We start from the raw sequence: 17,461 nt of genomic DNA, 5'->3' as shown, positions 1-17,461 counted from the left end.
CACACTTTCGATCGGAATAACAGCCGAATAACTATTTCCAATCAAAGATTCTAAATAATTTACAACTATGAACGAATACAACTGACTTTAGAATGTAACGTAAATCTTACAGGTATGTACTGATTCGTCACATCTAATAACGCTCCTTGCGCTCCTTCCGCGACTTGGTTCGGCAGGAATAACGATAAACAACACGATCAAGTGAGACATTTTAACGCTGAGATCATTTCGCTGAGAAACGAGCAATTTCATCTTCTCTTCGTAAAATCGTGAAATTAGTAACTATTGCAAAAAATCGTGTCTTCGACTCGGTCGAGGACCGAGCACTGGTCCTTTTCCTATTTCTCAAGTCGACGCGCGCATCCCGAGTACCTTCCGTTACAACTCAATCAAATTTAAACCAGCCTCAGAGAGAGTCTCCTCATGAGACGTTAAACACGTTAATCCCTCGAGAGCCACTTACCTGCGTGATCGCGCTTCAACGTAAAATCGGTCCCGCTATTTAGTGTAACACGGACGAGGATGCCGAACAGGGCGGGGAGAAAGGAATACATTTTATGGCGACGTACTACTTCGTCGTAGAAACGTTCCGTCTTTATTTCCACTTTGCAACATCATTCAAATGTACACAAAACCTACACAAATATTACATCGTCCTTGCATGCGCGGACGCGCACGCGAGCGATTCGAGCGAGCCGGGCGTCGAAGGGACGCCGGATCAGAGAAAATTACGCCCGTTAGGATCCTCGGCGAGATCCTCCCGCGGTTCCCTCGCGTCCTCCCGCGGGTATTTCCCATTAGACGCATCTCGGTGCTGTCTTTCCCTCGATTTTTACGCCCTTTCTTCATCATCCTCGCTCGACCGAGTGAGCGAGCGAGTACACGCGCGCACCGTCATGCGAGAGACCGAGAGAGAGAGAGAGAGAGAGAGAGGGTGGGGAGAGGAGAGAGAAAGAGAGAGACGGCGAGCAGCAGAGGCGAGGAAAGACGAAGGAGAAAGGCCGAGGAGAGGTTTCCTCGAAGCGTTTCGAGCCGCAGTACCTGCTACGTACCGGCGAGGTTTGTAATCACGCGTTTAACAGCCAATCGCGAGGCGTCACGCAATCGTGGGGCAAGAACGCGCGCGCGCGCGCGCGCGCGCGAAACTTTGGGGTCATCGTACACGAAAAGGCAGCCAAACGCCGCGAAGCATGACGAGCTAATGGATTAATCGTCGCAGAGCATCGCCCCGCGGTCCGACAGCTCAGACTCCTCGCTGCCGTCCACCGCTCGTCCGTGGCCGAACGATCCGGAGGAAGACCTAGACCTTCGAAGGACGCCCGTAATTTCCTCTTCCTGGAAGCCGCCGACCGGCTCGTTTACATTCTACCGTCGATTTCTCCGCGCTGGCGACCGCGCTGGCGACCGCGCTGGCGGATTACCGCGCGTTCCGCCGGCCGGCTCGCGTCTTCCGGACGTGTCCGGAAAGTTTAGATCGCGACGTTCAATGACCCGTGTCACGTTCCCCTCGTCGACGACTCCACGTGGCCCCCGCCGTGTACCGTCGCCGCCGCCGCCGCTCGCGGTTGGGAAATCCCTGTCTCGTTTGTCGTACAAAACGCGATATAAATTCGTGATCGACGCGACGAAGCTATAAACATCCCGCTGTGACGGTCTTATTACGTGGCCAGCCGAAGCCCACCAGGAGCAGCCGCGCTGCCGGGGACATTAAGCGCGAATTGAATATCGTTATCTTCCGTAACGGAGACGCCTTTCCGATGATGAAAAAAAATCTCACTCTCGTCCGAAAATCAATTAATCGAAGAGCCTTAGGCTAGATAAGAGAACTTGAGTTTCGTCCGAACAGCGAACGAATCGTCTCCCGAACGACAGAGAAATGTCCGTTTCGTCCCGAGGTCAAATCGATTGATCCGTCCGCACGATGAGCGTACGCTCTCGCAGCCGACGACGCAGGCGACGAGTCTGTCGGACCGGCGCGGCGGCGGATACTTCCCGAGCGAAGCTAATTCGCGCTCGCGTTTTTCCGACATCAATGTCACTCAGCGGCCGTGGCCGAGGTAATCGCGCGGAGGCCGCTACTATTAACACGCCTCTCGCGAGACGACAGATTCTCTAATGACGGAAGCCACGGCGAGATGCGGCCTCTGCGTGCTATCCCCGACGTGCCCCGCTACATCCGCTACTACTGCTGCTGTTACTGCAGCAGCATCAGCAGCAGCAGCAGCATACACACTGGGGCCCGTAATTACGGGATCATTTTCTTCGGTCAACAGCCTTGTAAATCATCCCGCGCGCTCACGCTCGCGAGCGCGGGTCCACGGTATCCTCCCGCTGGTGGACGTCCGCGTTCGCGTCAGCGACTCCTCGACGCCCGGATCCTCCCGCGGCGGCAAAAGAAACCGCCGCCGCCGCCGCCGCCGCCGCCGCCGCCGCCGCCGCCGCCGCGGAGCAATTTCCTTGGCGAGCCGTAAATCCCGATTCTCATCGACTCGCTCACTCGCTCGTTCGTTCACGGATGCGATCAATACATATCGCTTCCGTCTCTCCGCGTTTCTTCACCCCGTCGGAAAGCGCTCGTGTCTTCCCCCCCTCCCCCCTCCTTCCTAATAATAGAACGACCGAGAGAATCGACGGCCACTGGGGAGAACAGTTTTCAATTTGACGCGCGTGTACGAAAGTAAAATGAGTTCTCGATCGATAAGAAACTCAGTCTCTCTTCGTCCCGGCGATTTTTGCCGCTGAAAAAGGAAGTCTCGTCGAGTACCGGCTCGACCGTCCGTCCGTCCGTCCGTCCGTCCGTCCGTCCGTCCGTACGTTCGTCCGTCCGATCGCGTTGCGGGAAGCATGAAAGCTTGCGAGAATACGAGAGAGAGCGAGAGAGAGAGAGAGAAAGAGAGAGAGAGAGAGAGAGAGAGAGAGCGAGAGCGAGAGAGAGAGAGAGAGAGACGCCTTCTCGCGAGCGATTCGAGCTCGCAAGACAAACGCTCGCCGCCAATACCACTCGCACCTGTAGGCGTGTTTATCGATATCCGCGGCCACGTCGAGGAACTCTCGCGACCTCCCGACCCCTCGCACGTCACGTCATTTGTTCCGGTCGACCCCGGGGCCAGTTACCGTCGATCGCGCGGCGATTCCCCGGCGCGGAAGAGGCGTACGCGCGCGCGCGCGCGCGCGCGTTCCTCAGCACACGGTGTTGTAAATGCCTTCCTCGTCGTCCCCGCCACCGGTACTCGCCGACACGTCGGACATCACCTCCGAATGGGACAACGCGAGCTTCACGTAACCGCGATCGCGCTCCCTGGTGCCTTGGCACTTGCCCGGTGGCTTCTCCTCGGGAGAGTCGCGCGACGACGGACTGCTGCCGGCGCCGCTACCCAGCTCGCAGATTTCGGCGTAGATCTCTTCGGGCTTGGGTGGCGGCGTGGGTGGCAACGGCGTCAGGCTGTCTCTCACCTTGGAGTACGGGGGATCCATGTCTGTCGGGCTATCGCTCGTCTGAACCTCGAGCACGCTCGTCGAGATGGAGCGCTGCACCTGCTGCCTGGACGACGGCGACGCCTGACCGGTGAGGTTCGCGTCGGACTCCAGGCTGGCGTAGCGCTCCGGCGACCGCATGCCGATCTCCGGCCGGACCGCGAACGTGAAAGACGCCGACTTTTTGGCCGGGTTCCTGCTCTTGCCACCCTGCGCTATCCTCGAGATCCGCTCGAGGAAGCTGTGGTTGTTGCCGGCGCTGCGGCCGTTGCCCCGCTCGCGTATCGTCGTTCGCTTGATGTGCTCCAAGCCCTCCTTCAGGCTCTGCAGGATCGGCTTCGCCTCTGGCTTCGCTTTGATCTCCTTCAGGTGCAGCTCCTTCAGCTGGCTGTTGTTGGTCGCGGGTTTCGGCGGAGCGACCCGCGGCTCGGTGGCTCGCTGATCTAGGGCTCTTCTACAAAGTAGCAGCGAAAGCGCGTGATGATATCGTACCTGCGTTATCTCCGAGACGTCGAGACGCGTGTATACGCCGCCGCGTAAGGATGAGATTCATCGAGAGAGAGAGAGAGAGGGAGGGAGGGAGGGAGGGGGAGAGAGAGAGAGAGAGGGAGAGAGAGAGAGAGAGAAATCGCTCGTCGCGAGAGCTGTGATTTTCGTCCTCCTCTTTTTCTGACGAAATTTTTGCTCGAGAATGGGGGAGGTGCAAGTTACGGTTATTTCCGCCTGAAAAACCCCGTGTCTTACCTGCAGGCCGAAAGCAATCGCTGCATCTTCGGCGAGGCGAGCAGTCTCGCCTCGGAAGGGCAGCCCAGTCGCGCTCGCTTCACCCGGGGCGCGGTCGGGCCGGTAGCGACGAGCTCCAAGAGTTCCGGTACGGTAGAGTTGGGTAAAGGTCGCTCGGGCATCAACGGCACCGCGCAACCGAGCACTATAGGTCCCCTCGTGGCGTTCTCCAGCTGCATCAGGCCGCTGTAATCTCGCGGCAGCGGTATGGGCAGGGGTCCGGCGACTAAGCGCACCTGGGGGTGACACACGGACGGTCGTTGTCAGGGGGGAATTGCGGCTTATCCTTCGAGATAAGACCCCGTGAAATTGGAGATATTAAAGATTCGTTCCAATAAATGCCAGACTGGTGTAAAGATCGCGATGCGATCTTTATACCAGTCAGAATTGTCCGGAAACGCAAATTGAGAGATGGAGAAAAAGAAAATAGCAGCTGAGAGGGGAAATGAAAATTCGCTTGGGATGTCTCGTGAAATTCGCGCTGAGAATCTTTTTCTTATCGCTGTATAAAACAATATCGCGACCATTGACGTTATAAGAATATCGCGAGAGAGAGAGAGAGAGAGAGAGAGAGAGAGAGAGACAAGGACAAGCGCGCTACATGACGTTAATCTCGAGGTGTCGGCGACGGAACTTTACCCTCAGGGGAAGGTCCCTCCTGGCGAGCTGATGGACCCTGTAGAGCACCGCGTCGCTGCCGGTGTCGAGGCTGCCGCTCTGACAGGTCGCGTAGAACTCGCCTCTGGCCGAGAGCGGCGCGAAGAGCTCGTGTCCGTGAGAGTCCAAGCATTGGGCGTACTGATCCCTCTCCGAGGACCTCGAGCACTTGCCCTCCGGGACCCCGCCGACCGCTCCGGGCACGCCGCCGGCGACGGGAGCGCGACGGGTGTCCTGGAAGACCGCGGTCAGCCGCAGGACCTCGCCCGCGCGCACCGTCGTCTTCGTGTAGTGGGCTCGCAAGTTGCCGTTCTCTGCGACAGAAATGGACGGAGGGACGGTGTGTATTGCGCGCACGTGCACACTGTTACGTCGCCGCTATTATTCTTGAAGGAACAACTTGAATTCGGCGATCGGATTAAACGACGCGATTAAAATCCTTTCCCTCCATTCGTCCGGATTCGAATTCGTCCAGACGGCCGAGAGTCTCTTCGTTTAACCCTGACCGGGCGTTCGCCGGCGGAAACGACCCGCGTTAAGACGATTAATCGAAGTTTGTCGTCGAGGTACACGCGAGGCACCCGCCGCGGCGAGAAGAATCGCGTCTCTCTCGCTCGCGTAATTAATTGGCGCTGGCGAAAGGGGACGCCTCTCTCCTCTGCCGACGAAAGGCGCGGCACGCGAGTTAATAACGAGCGCGCTGCTAATTAGCTCATTAGCGTCGACTCATTCGTGTATTCGCGTGAGCGACGCCGACGAGTGGCGTTGCGCCAGCTAGAGATCGGTAGCAACGTCGAGCTCACGTGAGATCAATCTCGCGGAATAGATCGCGATTATCCCGCTGATTTGTCAAACAAGGAGCCGCCCGTCTATCACGTTCCACCCCGCAGCGAGCCCTCCTCGCAGCCACCCTGTGTCCTTTTGCGCAGCAATGTGGAGCAGACTTTGTGCGTGCGAATGTAGAAAGAAAAATATATGCAACACAGTCCCTCCCTCTCTCTCTCTCTCTCTCTCTCTCTCCTTCCCAAGAGAGAGAGAGAGAGAGAGAGAGAGAGAGATATCAACGTGCTGCCGTTCGACTCCCGTCGTGAACTTTGGAACTCCGGGACGAATCGTGAGTTGCGCTGGAAGGCCCACTTCCCACATTCCAGCTACACTCGCGAATCTTTTCCCACCGTTACGCGCGCGCGTGCTTTTCCCCGACTTTTCTTCTTTAACAAGAATGCAGCGTGTCGAGGAAACGTGCGCGCGCTTCTGACGTAATAACATAGCCGGTGCGGACGAGCGTTCCTCGCTGCTGCGATATCCGAGGAACGCGCAGCGTTGATTTCCATAAGCGACGGGCGCGACGCGTCGTCGTCGTCGTCGTCGTCGTCGATGATACCCGGGTACCGTTGCAAGCGGCCGCTCTCTCTCGCGAGAGCCGGTGTCTCGCGCTGGCGCGTACGATCAAAAGGCGGGGCGGGCGAGAGGCAATTAACGACAATAAACGCGCCGGCTAACGGACGACGCGGACGCGACTCTCTCGACTCGCGCTTGTTCGCGCGTACAGACTTACGGGACTTGTCGCGGGCCCCTTCTTCTCGCTGCGGAGGTATGGTCGGCTGAGGAGGAGCCCGCAGAGGGATGCGAGAGAGAGCGCGGGGATCCCCCTTTCCCGCGCGCGCGCGCGCGAGCATAATCGTTGCATGCTTTAATCGCAGTCGTAGTAACGTAAGGATAGCTTTCACCGCGAGCCGCGTGCCTATTACGTTACGCGCCAGCCTGTCGCGTAAGGCTCGCCTACGCGCGCGCGCGCGCGTGTACGCACGTTGAAACGCAGGAACGCACGGCTGCGGCGAGCGGACAGCCGCATTACGGACACATTGACATTCGTGTCACGGCCAGTCACCGCACTCGAGCAAATAATCCGACAGCCGCGAGACCGGGGTCTGTGTGCGTGCGTGCGTGCGTGCGCGCGTAGAATCGACGTGTCGGGGGCCCTTTGCGTCTCTAAATAATAGCTTGCCCGCGGTACGTCGGAGCGGCCCTCCTGGCATTGTCATTAAGCAAATAGGAAACGTGATCCGAGTTCTATTATTTGTCTATTCTCGAATTCGAGACGCGGCTCCGTTAGATTGCGCGTACGACGCACGCCAGCCGAACGGCCGAAGAAGAACGATCGTCATCCGTGTTGTCGCGTTTGCGAGTCTTGAGGTCTACGTCGGGTCTGAGAATTGCCGAGGAAAACGTCGCGTTTCGGCGGAAGGGAAGCAGGCCGGTAACGGGGCTGGTTGCGCAAATCGCGGTTTTATAGCTCGCGTTGCGGGCCGCATTTCCACCGGCAGATCGCAGCGGGTGATAACCGCCGCGACCGCGACAGTTGGCCCGTGGAAAATGCGGACCTGGGTTGGCCGGGATAATAAACTCTCGACGGGTGCCAGATGTGACGCGGGATATGTGGGTAATCTCCGTCCGGTTGACCCGCTGGAGCGCGTTCGCGCGCCGAAGAATTATGTAAATCGCCGTAAGCTGATTATCTCCCGCCAGAATCATCGCCGAATTCGACGGGCGTCTCGCGCGGTCCGCGACGCCGCGCCGGCGGACGGGAGGACCGTCGCCTTAATAAAAATTCATGATTTCGTGCTTTCGACACGACTGTCAGCCGCGTTATCGATTCGATCGGCCGGCCGCGCCGCGCCGCGCCGCGTCGCCTAATAAAGTCCCCGGGCGCTCTGGCGAGAAAGAGAGAAAAAAAAAGAAAAAAGAACAAAGAGCGGAACAAGCCGCGACGAACACATGCGAGACTCACCCATTTTGGAATGCGTCAGCGTGTACGCTCTCAACGGCTTGGCGAGCAAGAACGCCGGCACTCCGGCGCGCACCAACGCGCCGACTCTTCTGTACACCCTGGCGTTTCCGGTGCCGCTGTTGCTGGAGACCACCGAGAACCAGCCTGTAAATCAACAGGAATTGCGCGTGAGATTCGACTCGGGAGGGAGGAATGGAGTGTGTTTGCGCGCTCTTTCCTTACGCGAGATGTACAATGCGCACGCCGTACATTCGCGAGAGTCTCCGATCTATCCGGATGTTCTCCGGTATCGCGGGTATCGCACGCGACACACCTCATTGACGCGGGATTTCGCTTTCTCGCGGCGGGCGGCGGCGCGGACGGCGCCGACGACCACGTGTCGCGCGCTCGCGCGTCGTCATTTGGCGCGTCTATGTCGCTCGTCCATGTCCGCAGCGTTCGTTAACGCTCCGCGGAGCCTCGTTCCCCGCGGAAACGTGACAAACGTTACCGTTGCCGTACGCGCACGGCGCGGAAACTCGTTCCACTTGGGGGCTTCGCGCTTTCGCACCGAGCGGGGAGAGAAAAACCGGCCGGCGCGGTGCGGCACGCCGCGCCGCGCCGCGCCGCGACTGGTTTCATAAAGCTACGTCGGCGCGAGCGCGCCCGCGTAAACGCTGGCCGCGGCCGACTAATAATCCTTTGCGAAATCACAATGTCGATTCTCGACCCACTTTGTTAATGCGAGCGCGCGCGTGAGTAATGGCGGCGACGACGACGACAGTCGCTCCGCCGATCGTTCGAAACTAACATCGACGTTTATAGCCCGGCTTAACGAGATCCTAAGACCCAGTTTCATAAAGGTAATTTAAGTCGCCGTAGAACGCTGATCGAGTTATATGCCTCCGCGCACAACGCGCCCGGTCGCGCGCAATTTTCGTTAAACCCGCGACCGTTATACGCGCGCCTCGGACTACCATCGTCGCGATTACTTCCTCTTAACCGTTACAGGAGCGACTTGAAGTTTTAAACGCTATGTCCATACACTCTCTCTCTCTCTCTCTCTCTCTCTCTCTCTCTCTCTCTCTCTCTCTCTCCCTCTCTCTCTCTCTCTCTCTTAGCCTCTCTCGTCGCGTGTGGAATTCAACTTGATAAATCGATACATCAGCCTCTTATGGTTCTTAATTATTTGCCAAAATATCTATCTAGCAGGAATTAAAGTAGAAAGGATTTGCGTGAGAACAAAAAGTCTTTGAGATTGCTTTTCTTGCGACAGGAATATTGCAAGATTTTTGCTTAGATATTTTTGCTCAGAGCGAATGTGAGCACAATGTTTGCTCATTCTGGACATAGAGAACCGCAAACGATTGATAAATTCCGAATAAGAAAAGTGACTCGGATAAGAAAAGGAGAGCCCTAACCGCAGTTAATCGTGCGCAATTATTTCTTTATTACACCTCAATAGAAGGCAAACGTTTCGATTGCAAGGTAGTCGTACTTTATGGCAGATACAAAGTCGGTGGCGTAGTCGTTGAGAACCCGGTGAATTTCCTAAATGTGCCAAACTTCACGTGGTCGTTTTTCTTTTCTTCGTGATTGAATTTCTTCGTCGTTCGTCCTGCGCACATATAGGTCGCGCGCGACACAACGAACAAGCCAACGCGGTATTGTTCGATCTACTCGAGCCGCGTCTCGGACGATTTCCAGGCGAGATCGATCGCGAGGATCGAGAGAAGCCGCGGGGAACCTCGGCGATCCCGAGATCGCGCGGCGTCACGCGAGCGCAGATTAAATCGGTAATCCGTCGTCGATTTGCGCGGCGCTGCGCGGAAATTTATAGTCGAATATAAACACGCGTGTTTGCTGTACGGCGGCGGCGGCGGCGGCGGCACGGTATTTACAATACGGCCGTATAAATCGTCGAATCCTCGTTTCGCGGGCGATTTACATCGCGTTTCCGCCGTCTTCAATTGATTTACAATAGGTCCGCTCGCTTTCTCTCTCTCTCTCTCTCTCTCCCTCTCCCTCCCTCACTTTTGCTCGCAGCGACTTCGCGCTTTCTATGCCGACGCGTCCGCCTCGCCGAATGAATATCGCGCGTTGCGTTTTATCGTCTATCGGCACGTCGCGACATTTACGGCCGATCTCGGATTTATCGTTAATCGGCCTTCGCTCGCTTTGATTGCCAGATTAAATTGTAATGTCCCTTCGGTCGGAAGACGGAGTTGAACGCGCACCGGCGCTGCGGGTTGTTAACGGCGCGTCGTAAATTCGCTCGGATGCGCTTAATTAGGTCTCCTTCCTCTCTCTCTCTCTCTCTCTCTCTCTCTCTCTCTCTCTCTCTCGCCCCCTCTCTCTACTTTTCTTGTTTCCCTGTTCCGTGTTGTCAGCGTGTCCGCGAGACAAATTCAGTAGGCGCAAAACGCCTATTATCTCCTCGAGCGGAGAAAAGCGAGACGTCGTGAGAATCCGAAGCATGACGACCGAGCGAAAAGCGCAGCGCTGGAAGAGTTCCGATCGAATGAAACGCGAGCGGTGTCGAATGAAGAGAAAGTATCTCTCGCGAGCTACAGGCGACGAGAGTCCGTCCGATAAAGCGCTTATTAGCGCACGGATATCTCGCTTCGCCATTACGCGCGAGCAGCGCTATCATAGCGCGGATTACTATAAAATCATACTCGGGCCGAGTCGCAGCCGGCCAATAGCTGTCAGATCGTTTACGCAACCATCATGCGGTGCGTGCACTTGCCATTACGCGCGATTTACGATTTACGACTGGCTTGCACGCGCTCGTTCGTTCAGCGCAGTTTTCGCGACTCGCCGCAAGGCGCATAATAAAGATGAGAAAACGCGCGCGCTCGCACTTCGTGTTTCGCGTCTCGGCTCGACTTCCGCAAAGCGCACGATGCGGGTCGATCCGGGAGCTCACTTTTTTCCTGCGCGACGAGGAAGTCGCGATTACGATCGTATCATTACAATTTTTACAAGCGAGCCGGTTCATTCATCAGCGCTCGGCTGATCAGAGCTTCAACCGAGATCAATCTCGCCCTCGATTTCGCATTACACGTCTCACACCCCTGCCTTGCCTGCTCTCCTCGCCCCCCTCTTGCGTCCCTACCCCTCGAACGCCTAGTGTTGCGCCATGTCAGGTTGAGAAACCGGTAATAATTCATCTTTCGCTTAATTGGTTCACGCACAGAAAGCACGACAGATTGTAATCTTATTGGTATCGCCAGCGATGCGTTTAACTATCGTTATCGTGACGTTGGCGTTAGTTCTCTAACGTTCTCTTCCTGCTTCCCTCTCCTGGAACGAACACAGAATCATTTTCGAGGAGAGATCTCTCTCTCTCTCTCTCTCTCTCTCTCTCTCTCTCTCTCTCTCTCTCTTTTTCTCCTATCTGTGTTCCGTTGAGCGCAATCATTCCGATCATCAGCGATGATCGTAATAATTGCTCGCGGATTTAATGAAGATGTATAGCTGAAAGGCAACGGTCTCTCTCTCGTTGCTCGCAAAAAAAGGCGAAAAGAAGGAGAAGAACCGCGAGAGAGAGAGAGAGAGAGGGGGGGGAGAGAGAGAGAGAGAGAGAGCGTGGCGCACGTAACTCGATTATTTATGGCGTGCGATACGAGTCTGCCGGGCTCCTCGGTAGCCTCTTCATGGTTCGGTGTGCGAACCGTTACTCAAACACGTCGCAGTATCAGCAGAGTACAAGTCCGCTCGTTGAATCGCCGATCGCGCGAGGTCCCGCTGCTTGTAATCTCGATAGAAGCACGCCACGGTAATATCTTAATCCGTTGCGGTGCGAGGTGATTTTGTGAGACGGGTCGGCGTTAAAACGCCTTGCTTCTCCATTTGTCGACGACAACATCTCTCGAGACAATCGGCGAGAAGCGAAGCGCGAACGAACGCGTTCGAGGCGGACTCGCGTCTGTCAGTCACAGCCAGTCGACGACGTCAGCAAGTCGATGAGACGTTAAGGACGGGAAGAATCCGGCGTCGCGCGACAAACAAGGCTAAACGCGTGAAATAACCGAGGCGATCAGCACGGACATTGACATTGAGGATGCCGGGAGACGCGAATTACGTATGCGAGACGCGCGCGACACGAATGAGCCGAGGCGTCGATTAGCCGCGATTAAATATTCATCTAGGCTGTCGCGTATATACATAATCGCCGGTTTCTCGAGATTCGTGACTCGCGAGAATAGCACGTCGCGCGCGCTCCTAGCCGCGGCCTGATATTATCGCCGGCCTGTTTCAAGAGCGCACGTGCTGCCGCGCGCTCCGAATCTAGTTTTAATCCGACGTTTTACGCAAGCGTGGGCGCGCGCGTATGCTAATCGTCCGGGAAAGAAAGGAGCGGGACGCTCTCTCGACGCTCTACCGCTGCTCGTTAAAAGTGCGGCCCGCGGGCCGCGGGCCCGTTGCCAAATACGCACAGCCGGCCCCCCGGGGTTATTCAGATCGCTCTCATTCCATACCGGAGGTCAGGGCGAGCTCGAAGTAAGAGTGAATTCCATCGGCGACTTTCACGTTGCGTAATCGCCGTCCTCTGCTCTCGCGCGCGCACGCACGTACGCACGCCCGCTCGCACGCCCATGTGCGAGATCACGGCTGTGTGTAACGAACGATCAGGAACGGATCTGCATGAAGACACGGAGAGGTTGCAAACCTCTCGTTCCTGGAATAGGCGCGATATCCCGCGGAGAAATTTTTCTTGCGGCTTTCAGCGATCAGTCGATGCGTTGAAGCGAGGAGTCGCTTCGTAGATCGAAGTTTCTTTCAGCCCGCGATATGCCATCAAGGTCCATCCAAGGATTGAATTTTAGTCTCTTTGTTCTCTTGGTTTCGCAATTTTTTCAATTTTTACATGTCTTGTGCGTTCTTGTGCGTATGTCTTGTATACAGCTCTCTCTCTCTCTCTCTCTCTCTCTCTCTCTCTCTCTCTCTCTCTCTCTTTCGAGCGGTTTTTTGCTATTTGCAAACATTGACGCGTCTCATGTCGTCAATCTTTTCTCCCGAAATTTCCCGAGAGACTCTGTTCACCCAAAAAAACACTGAGAAAATTCACTTATTGTTCACTTCAGAATTGAAGTTGAATTAATCGATTCTTTGACAAAAGCAACAGCACGACGATACACACCGAGGAGTAACGAGTGATCTCTCGGTGGCCGAAGAGCCAACATCCGATCCTGCGAAGAATCGCGTTGATTCTCGGTCGCGAGAGAGTCTCGAGCGGAGTCGTTCCGCAACGCAGCCGTCGTCGTCGTCGTCGTCGCCGCGACACGATCGGCGGCTTCGTGACGGCGACGGGCGAGCGAGAGAGCTCTGGAAAGAATGGACGCGGGGTATATTGTGCGCGCAATTAACATTTCGCCCGACCCGATCGTTTCCCCCGGCGTTACGTCACGCGGTCTGCGGTAGTTTAGTCGCTGCCTGCGGAGCGACTGGCGGAGCGCTGGCGGCGCGCGTTCCTTGATTTACAACGCCAACGACGAACAATTCGTTGGCGGGACTCCAGGAGTCGCTCGGCTACCGCGCTACCCGGTGCATGAAATTATCCGTCTGCGAAGCGGGGATTCTTGTTCACGCTGCGGCGTTCGATCTCGCCGGGGCCCGCATTGTCGGCAAACTGGAGCAGATCGCTGATTAAGTAATGATAGTCCGCCGTCGCGCGACCGTTACTCGCTCGTAGCCTCGGCGGTTCCGCGAGATTGTCGGTCTTGTCGCCGCCGCGATTTTATTCTGCGATTTCACTCGGCTCCGGCTCGCGGCGAGATCGAGAACCGCGCTCGCGCCGGGCTTTCCTTCGTCGCCGGGAATCGCCGGCGCGGCTGCTCGTTGCGTGTACATCAGCCGAATCCTCCGATCCCGGCGATTGCTCCCTCAGATGATGATCTCCACGCGCGTCTCGTCGCTGTCGCTCTCATGCAAGCGTGCGAAATTCAAGCGCGTCCATTCAAGCCACCTCAAGTCGACGCACCTCCCGGATTTCCTCAGTTTACGTCACCCAGGAGAAAATCAGCGAATCCCGCGCTCCTTCACCTCACGCCGCGCCGCGCCGCGCCGCGCCGCTAGGATTCTTCGTCTCGTGTACGCGATATTCCCCGCGGAATTGGCCGGTGTGGAATTTCGCTCTCGACGGCGGGCACGCGGACGGCGCGGCGGGCCCCCTCGATCTATATTCCGTCCGTCGCGACTGACACCTTCAATTTGCCGCGTAGCTGGCCGCGAGTGACGTGCAAAACGGACGTGCACGGTGCGGCCGAAGGAGGACGCAGGGGAAGCAAGGGGGACGGGCACCGCGCCTTTTTTCCGCCGGCCGTTCGCTCGCTTGCTCTCTCTCTCTCTCTCTCTCTCTCTCTCTCTCTCTCTCTCTCTCTCTCTCTCTCTCTCTCTCTCTCTCTCTCGCTCTCTCTCTCTCGCTCTCGCTTTCTCTCGCTCGCGCGATCTTCCGCGGACATGATGAGGTATAAATGGTACGTGTCAACGTGCCAACATGGAGACGGCCGGCCGGCCGATCCCTGACCACCGTTCAACGTACAATTGCGTAAGGCAGGCCCCATTTTCTGCGTCCCGCTCGCGCCGGCCGTGCGTGAGGAGATTCATGCCCTTATGCCATCGCCAATTTCGCATGCAAATGTCCGAGACGGCCGTCCGCCCGCGTAGCACGAGGATCACAATAAATAACGATCAACGGGCAAATTACCGCTCTGCGAATTTTTCTGCGCGACCTGCACGTACTTACGATGGAGGGAAGGACGAAACGTTCGAACGGCCGACCTCCCTCCGTGCTCTCCCGTTCTCTCCCAGCCCCCTTGCCCTTCCGGCTGATCGCCGCGTCATTGGCTCGCTCTTTTTCCATTTTTTTTTTTTAATTTCCCCTCCCTCGGAGCGCATTATGCGCGCATATGCATATGTGGCTTGTTACGTGCACGCATGCATGTCTCTGCGCGGCCCGTTGATACGCCGCGAGTTGTGCACGTACGCTACATTACTCCGCGAAAATTCGCTTGTAATCGGGATACACGACGCGATACACCGTCCGGTATCCTTTAGACCGCGAAAGGTCTCGTTTCACGCGACTTGCAGGTTACGTGCAAGCGGTGAACCCGCTTCCGAAAGATACCGGCACGTGACGCGAGATAGTTGATGTACGTAAAGTTATATGATTCTCTCTCTCTGTCTCTCTCTCTCTCTCTCTCTCTCTCTCTCTCTCTCTCTCTCTCTCTCTCTCTCTCTCTCTCTCTCTCTCTCTCTCTCTCTCTCTTGCACTTTTCACGTCTACTGCAAGGTACAAAATACCGAATGTCTCTCTCTCTCTCTCTCTCTCTCTCTCTCTCTCTCTCTCTCTCTCTTTCTCTCTCTCTCACTCGCACAAAGGCGCACTTTCCTTCCCGCTCGCGGAGCCGCATAACGCACAGATCGTTCTCACGCCGGCATCGGCCCGCCGTTCCTCGCGGAGCATCGTCTGTATCCTCGCTTTCACTTTCGTTTTCCTCGGCGACGGCATCTCTCGTTCAGCTGACGACGAAACGACACGAGGAAGCGCCGCTCTCAGACCGGCCGCGCACGCCCGGAGATCTCGCGTTCGTGCCGTCTCCTCGTGACGTCCTCCTCTGCCTTGACTCGCCGATCGCGCCGACGATCGATCAGCGAGTGACCGCGTTTCCGCGCGTTTCGGCGCGATCGTTATCGCGTACGCGATGAGCGTTGAAACTGCGAGAAAAAGCGGGGCCGTGTCGTTCGCGACTTCGTCGCGCCACCGCCAATCTGTCCGCCGTCGTGTCCTCGTGGCATGAAGCTCGAGGTGCCTCGAGCCGACGTGGACGATGAGAGATGATTATGATGGTGATGATGAACGGCATGTTCGGTCGGAGGCGGACAAGCGTCATTCGATCACGCCCAGCGAAGCGACATTCGCGCTCCGCGAAGCGTCACGCTGAATTTCCGCGCGCGCGAACTCTCCCTCGACGCGCCAATTTCTCGCGCTTCTTCCAGCTTCTTCCGTTGGAGGACGCGTCGCTTTCACATGCGCGCTTTCGAAGCACCCCACGGTATCGCGCTCATGGCGATTTTCCGCAGGGCTGGCCGCTCTTGGCTCTTCCCGCTTCCGAGTCGAATTGTCCATCAGCCGCGCGAGTACAAGGCGAGTTCCTGCTCTCCGCCTCCGCTCGTCTCGTCCCCCGGAACCACGAGAGCGCGTATGAACTTGACGCGCCTCTCGGTCGCCGCCGCGCCACGACCGGCAGCAGCGCAATAATTATCGCGATTATCTTTGCGTATCCCGTGTCGGCTCCTCGTGTCGAGCAGTGCTCGAGCGGGAACATCGTCGTGCCGAAATCCGTCCGTCCCATCTCCGACACGCTCGAGAGCGTCGTCAGGCCGCCGCGTCGCGCCGGCTGCGGGGCCGAGAACGCCGTCGTCACGACTTTCTCGCTCGAAGCCGCAGCTCGGGACGCAGGTGGTGCTTTTCTTCCTGATGGGCGACAACGCGTCCGATTTCGATCTTCGTTTTCTCCCGAGTCGTTTGTCTCTGTCGATCGCCGGGGATTTCGCGCGGCCACCCGTCGCGTCCGATGATCGAAAGCGCCCGCCGGACGATCCAGCGCGCCAACACCTCGCTCACGTCGCTCGGTCGCTCGCTCGATTCCCGGTTGTCACCTTTCAATTGCGTGAGCGTTCGATTCTCACCGGAGCTCGGCAGTCGCGTGACAGCGACTTGCCTCGTTCTTCGTCTGCATTTTCCTCAATTGGCCGGCTCGCCGCGCGCGCGCGCTTGCCCGAAATCTCTTTCGCGCCTTTCGCGCGATCACCTGGATGGCCTGATGGCATTTAAAATCTCGCCTCGATATTACGCCTCGCAGTCGAATGTCGTTCGAATGCTCGGCCGGATCTTCGAGCATCTCTCTCTGTCGGGCTCGGGAAAGTAAGCGGCCGATTATTCGCACGCGATGAGAAATCTGAGGTACATTTACGTGATAAACGACGCACGGGAGGGTGACAGCGAACAGGTTATTATTTAATAGCGCAACTTCACGCGGCGGCGTTTCCGCGACTATCTCTCGCATTGAATTCGATAATTCAAGATAGAAGGAACTGCGCAATCAAACCTTACATCTTTGTATGTGTGTGTGTGTGTGTGTGTGTGTGTGTGTGAGAAAGAGAGAGAGAGAGAGAGAGAGAGAGAGACAGAGAGGGAAAAACAGACGTGTATTTATTATCATATAATTATTTTTACATAATCTCATAGCGCATTCTCGCATAGCCGTAGCAGATTTTTATTAGCTCGTGAAAATCTCCACTGACGCGTACTGATACTTCACTGATACGTATCGCGTACGATACTTTCCTCGCCGTGTTCTTCGCAGAATGGTTTTGTAAGCCGCGATACGCCGCTGCGAATCTGATAAACCGCGTTATGCCGCGTAGAAAGCTTCCGCGAGTGGAATAGCAGGAAAATTCAAACGGTATTGTATATGCACGCGAGACCGTTTCTCCTTCCTTCCCAAAGAGTAATTCAGGCGACTGAACGTCGCACAAAGAGCCGTGCTCGCCGAGTTTATCCCGCCGCAATCGCTCTCTCGTTATTTTCTCATTTATCGTTACTTCATCCTCGTTTAACTATTTGCCGCGCTCGAGGGGAGACACGGAAGAGTATCAAATCGCTCCAAGTTTTTATTATTCGCGGTGTGTGTGTTAACGCCTGCAAGGCGCAAAACTATTTAATGTACGACGCTATTTTTTTTAATTATCTAGTTGAAAAAATTTTTC

At 56.5% G+C, this 17,461-nt stretch overlaps 1 protein-coding gene and 1 long non-coding RNA gene across 7 annotated transcripts in view; one reads left to right on the top strand and one right to left on the bottom strand.

Moving 5' to 3' along the window:
• LOC112589015 (uncharacterized) overlaps window positions 1–17,461 on the top strand; it is a 139,981-nt gene that overhangs the window by 43,193 nt on the left and 79,327 nt on the right. The window lies entirely within an intron of this gene.
• Window positions 573–17,461, bottom strand: part of LOC105186239 (uncharacterized) — a 46,888-nt gene continuing 29,999 nt past the window's right edge. For all 6 annotated transcript variants that reach the window (XM_019842831.2, XM_011146305.3, XM_025300629.1 and 3 more), the window contains exons 3-6: window positions 7,706–7,849; window positions 4,897–5,228; window positions 4,219–4,493; window positions 573–3,928 (exon numbers count right to left, since the gene is read on the bottom strand). In XM_019842831.2, the coding sequence (XP_019698390.1) occupies window positions 3,181–3,928; window positions 4,219–4,493; window positions 4,897–5,228; window positions 7,706–7,849 (1,499 nt within the window). In that variant the 3' untranslated portion in view covers window positions 573–3,180. The remainder of the gene's footprint in view (window positions 3,929–4,218; window positions 4,494–4,896; window positions 5,229–7,705; window positions 7,850–17,461) is intronic.

The sequence above is a fragment of the Harpegnathos saltator genome, unplaced genomic scaffold (genome assembly GCF_003227715.2).
Source record: "Harpegnathos saltator strain DR-91 unplaced genomic scaffold, Hsal_v8.6 scaffold38, whole genome shotgun sequence".
NCBI lineage: Eukaryota > Metazoa > Arthropoda > Insecta > Hymenoptera > Formicidae > Harpegnathos > Harpegnathos saltator.
This window is presented reverse-complemented; position numbering and strand designations above follow the sequence as displayed.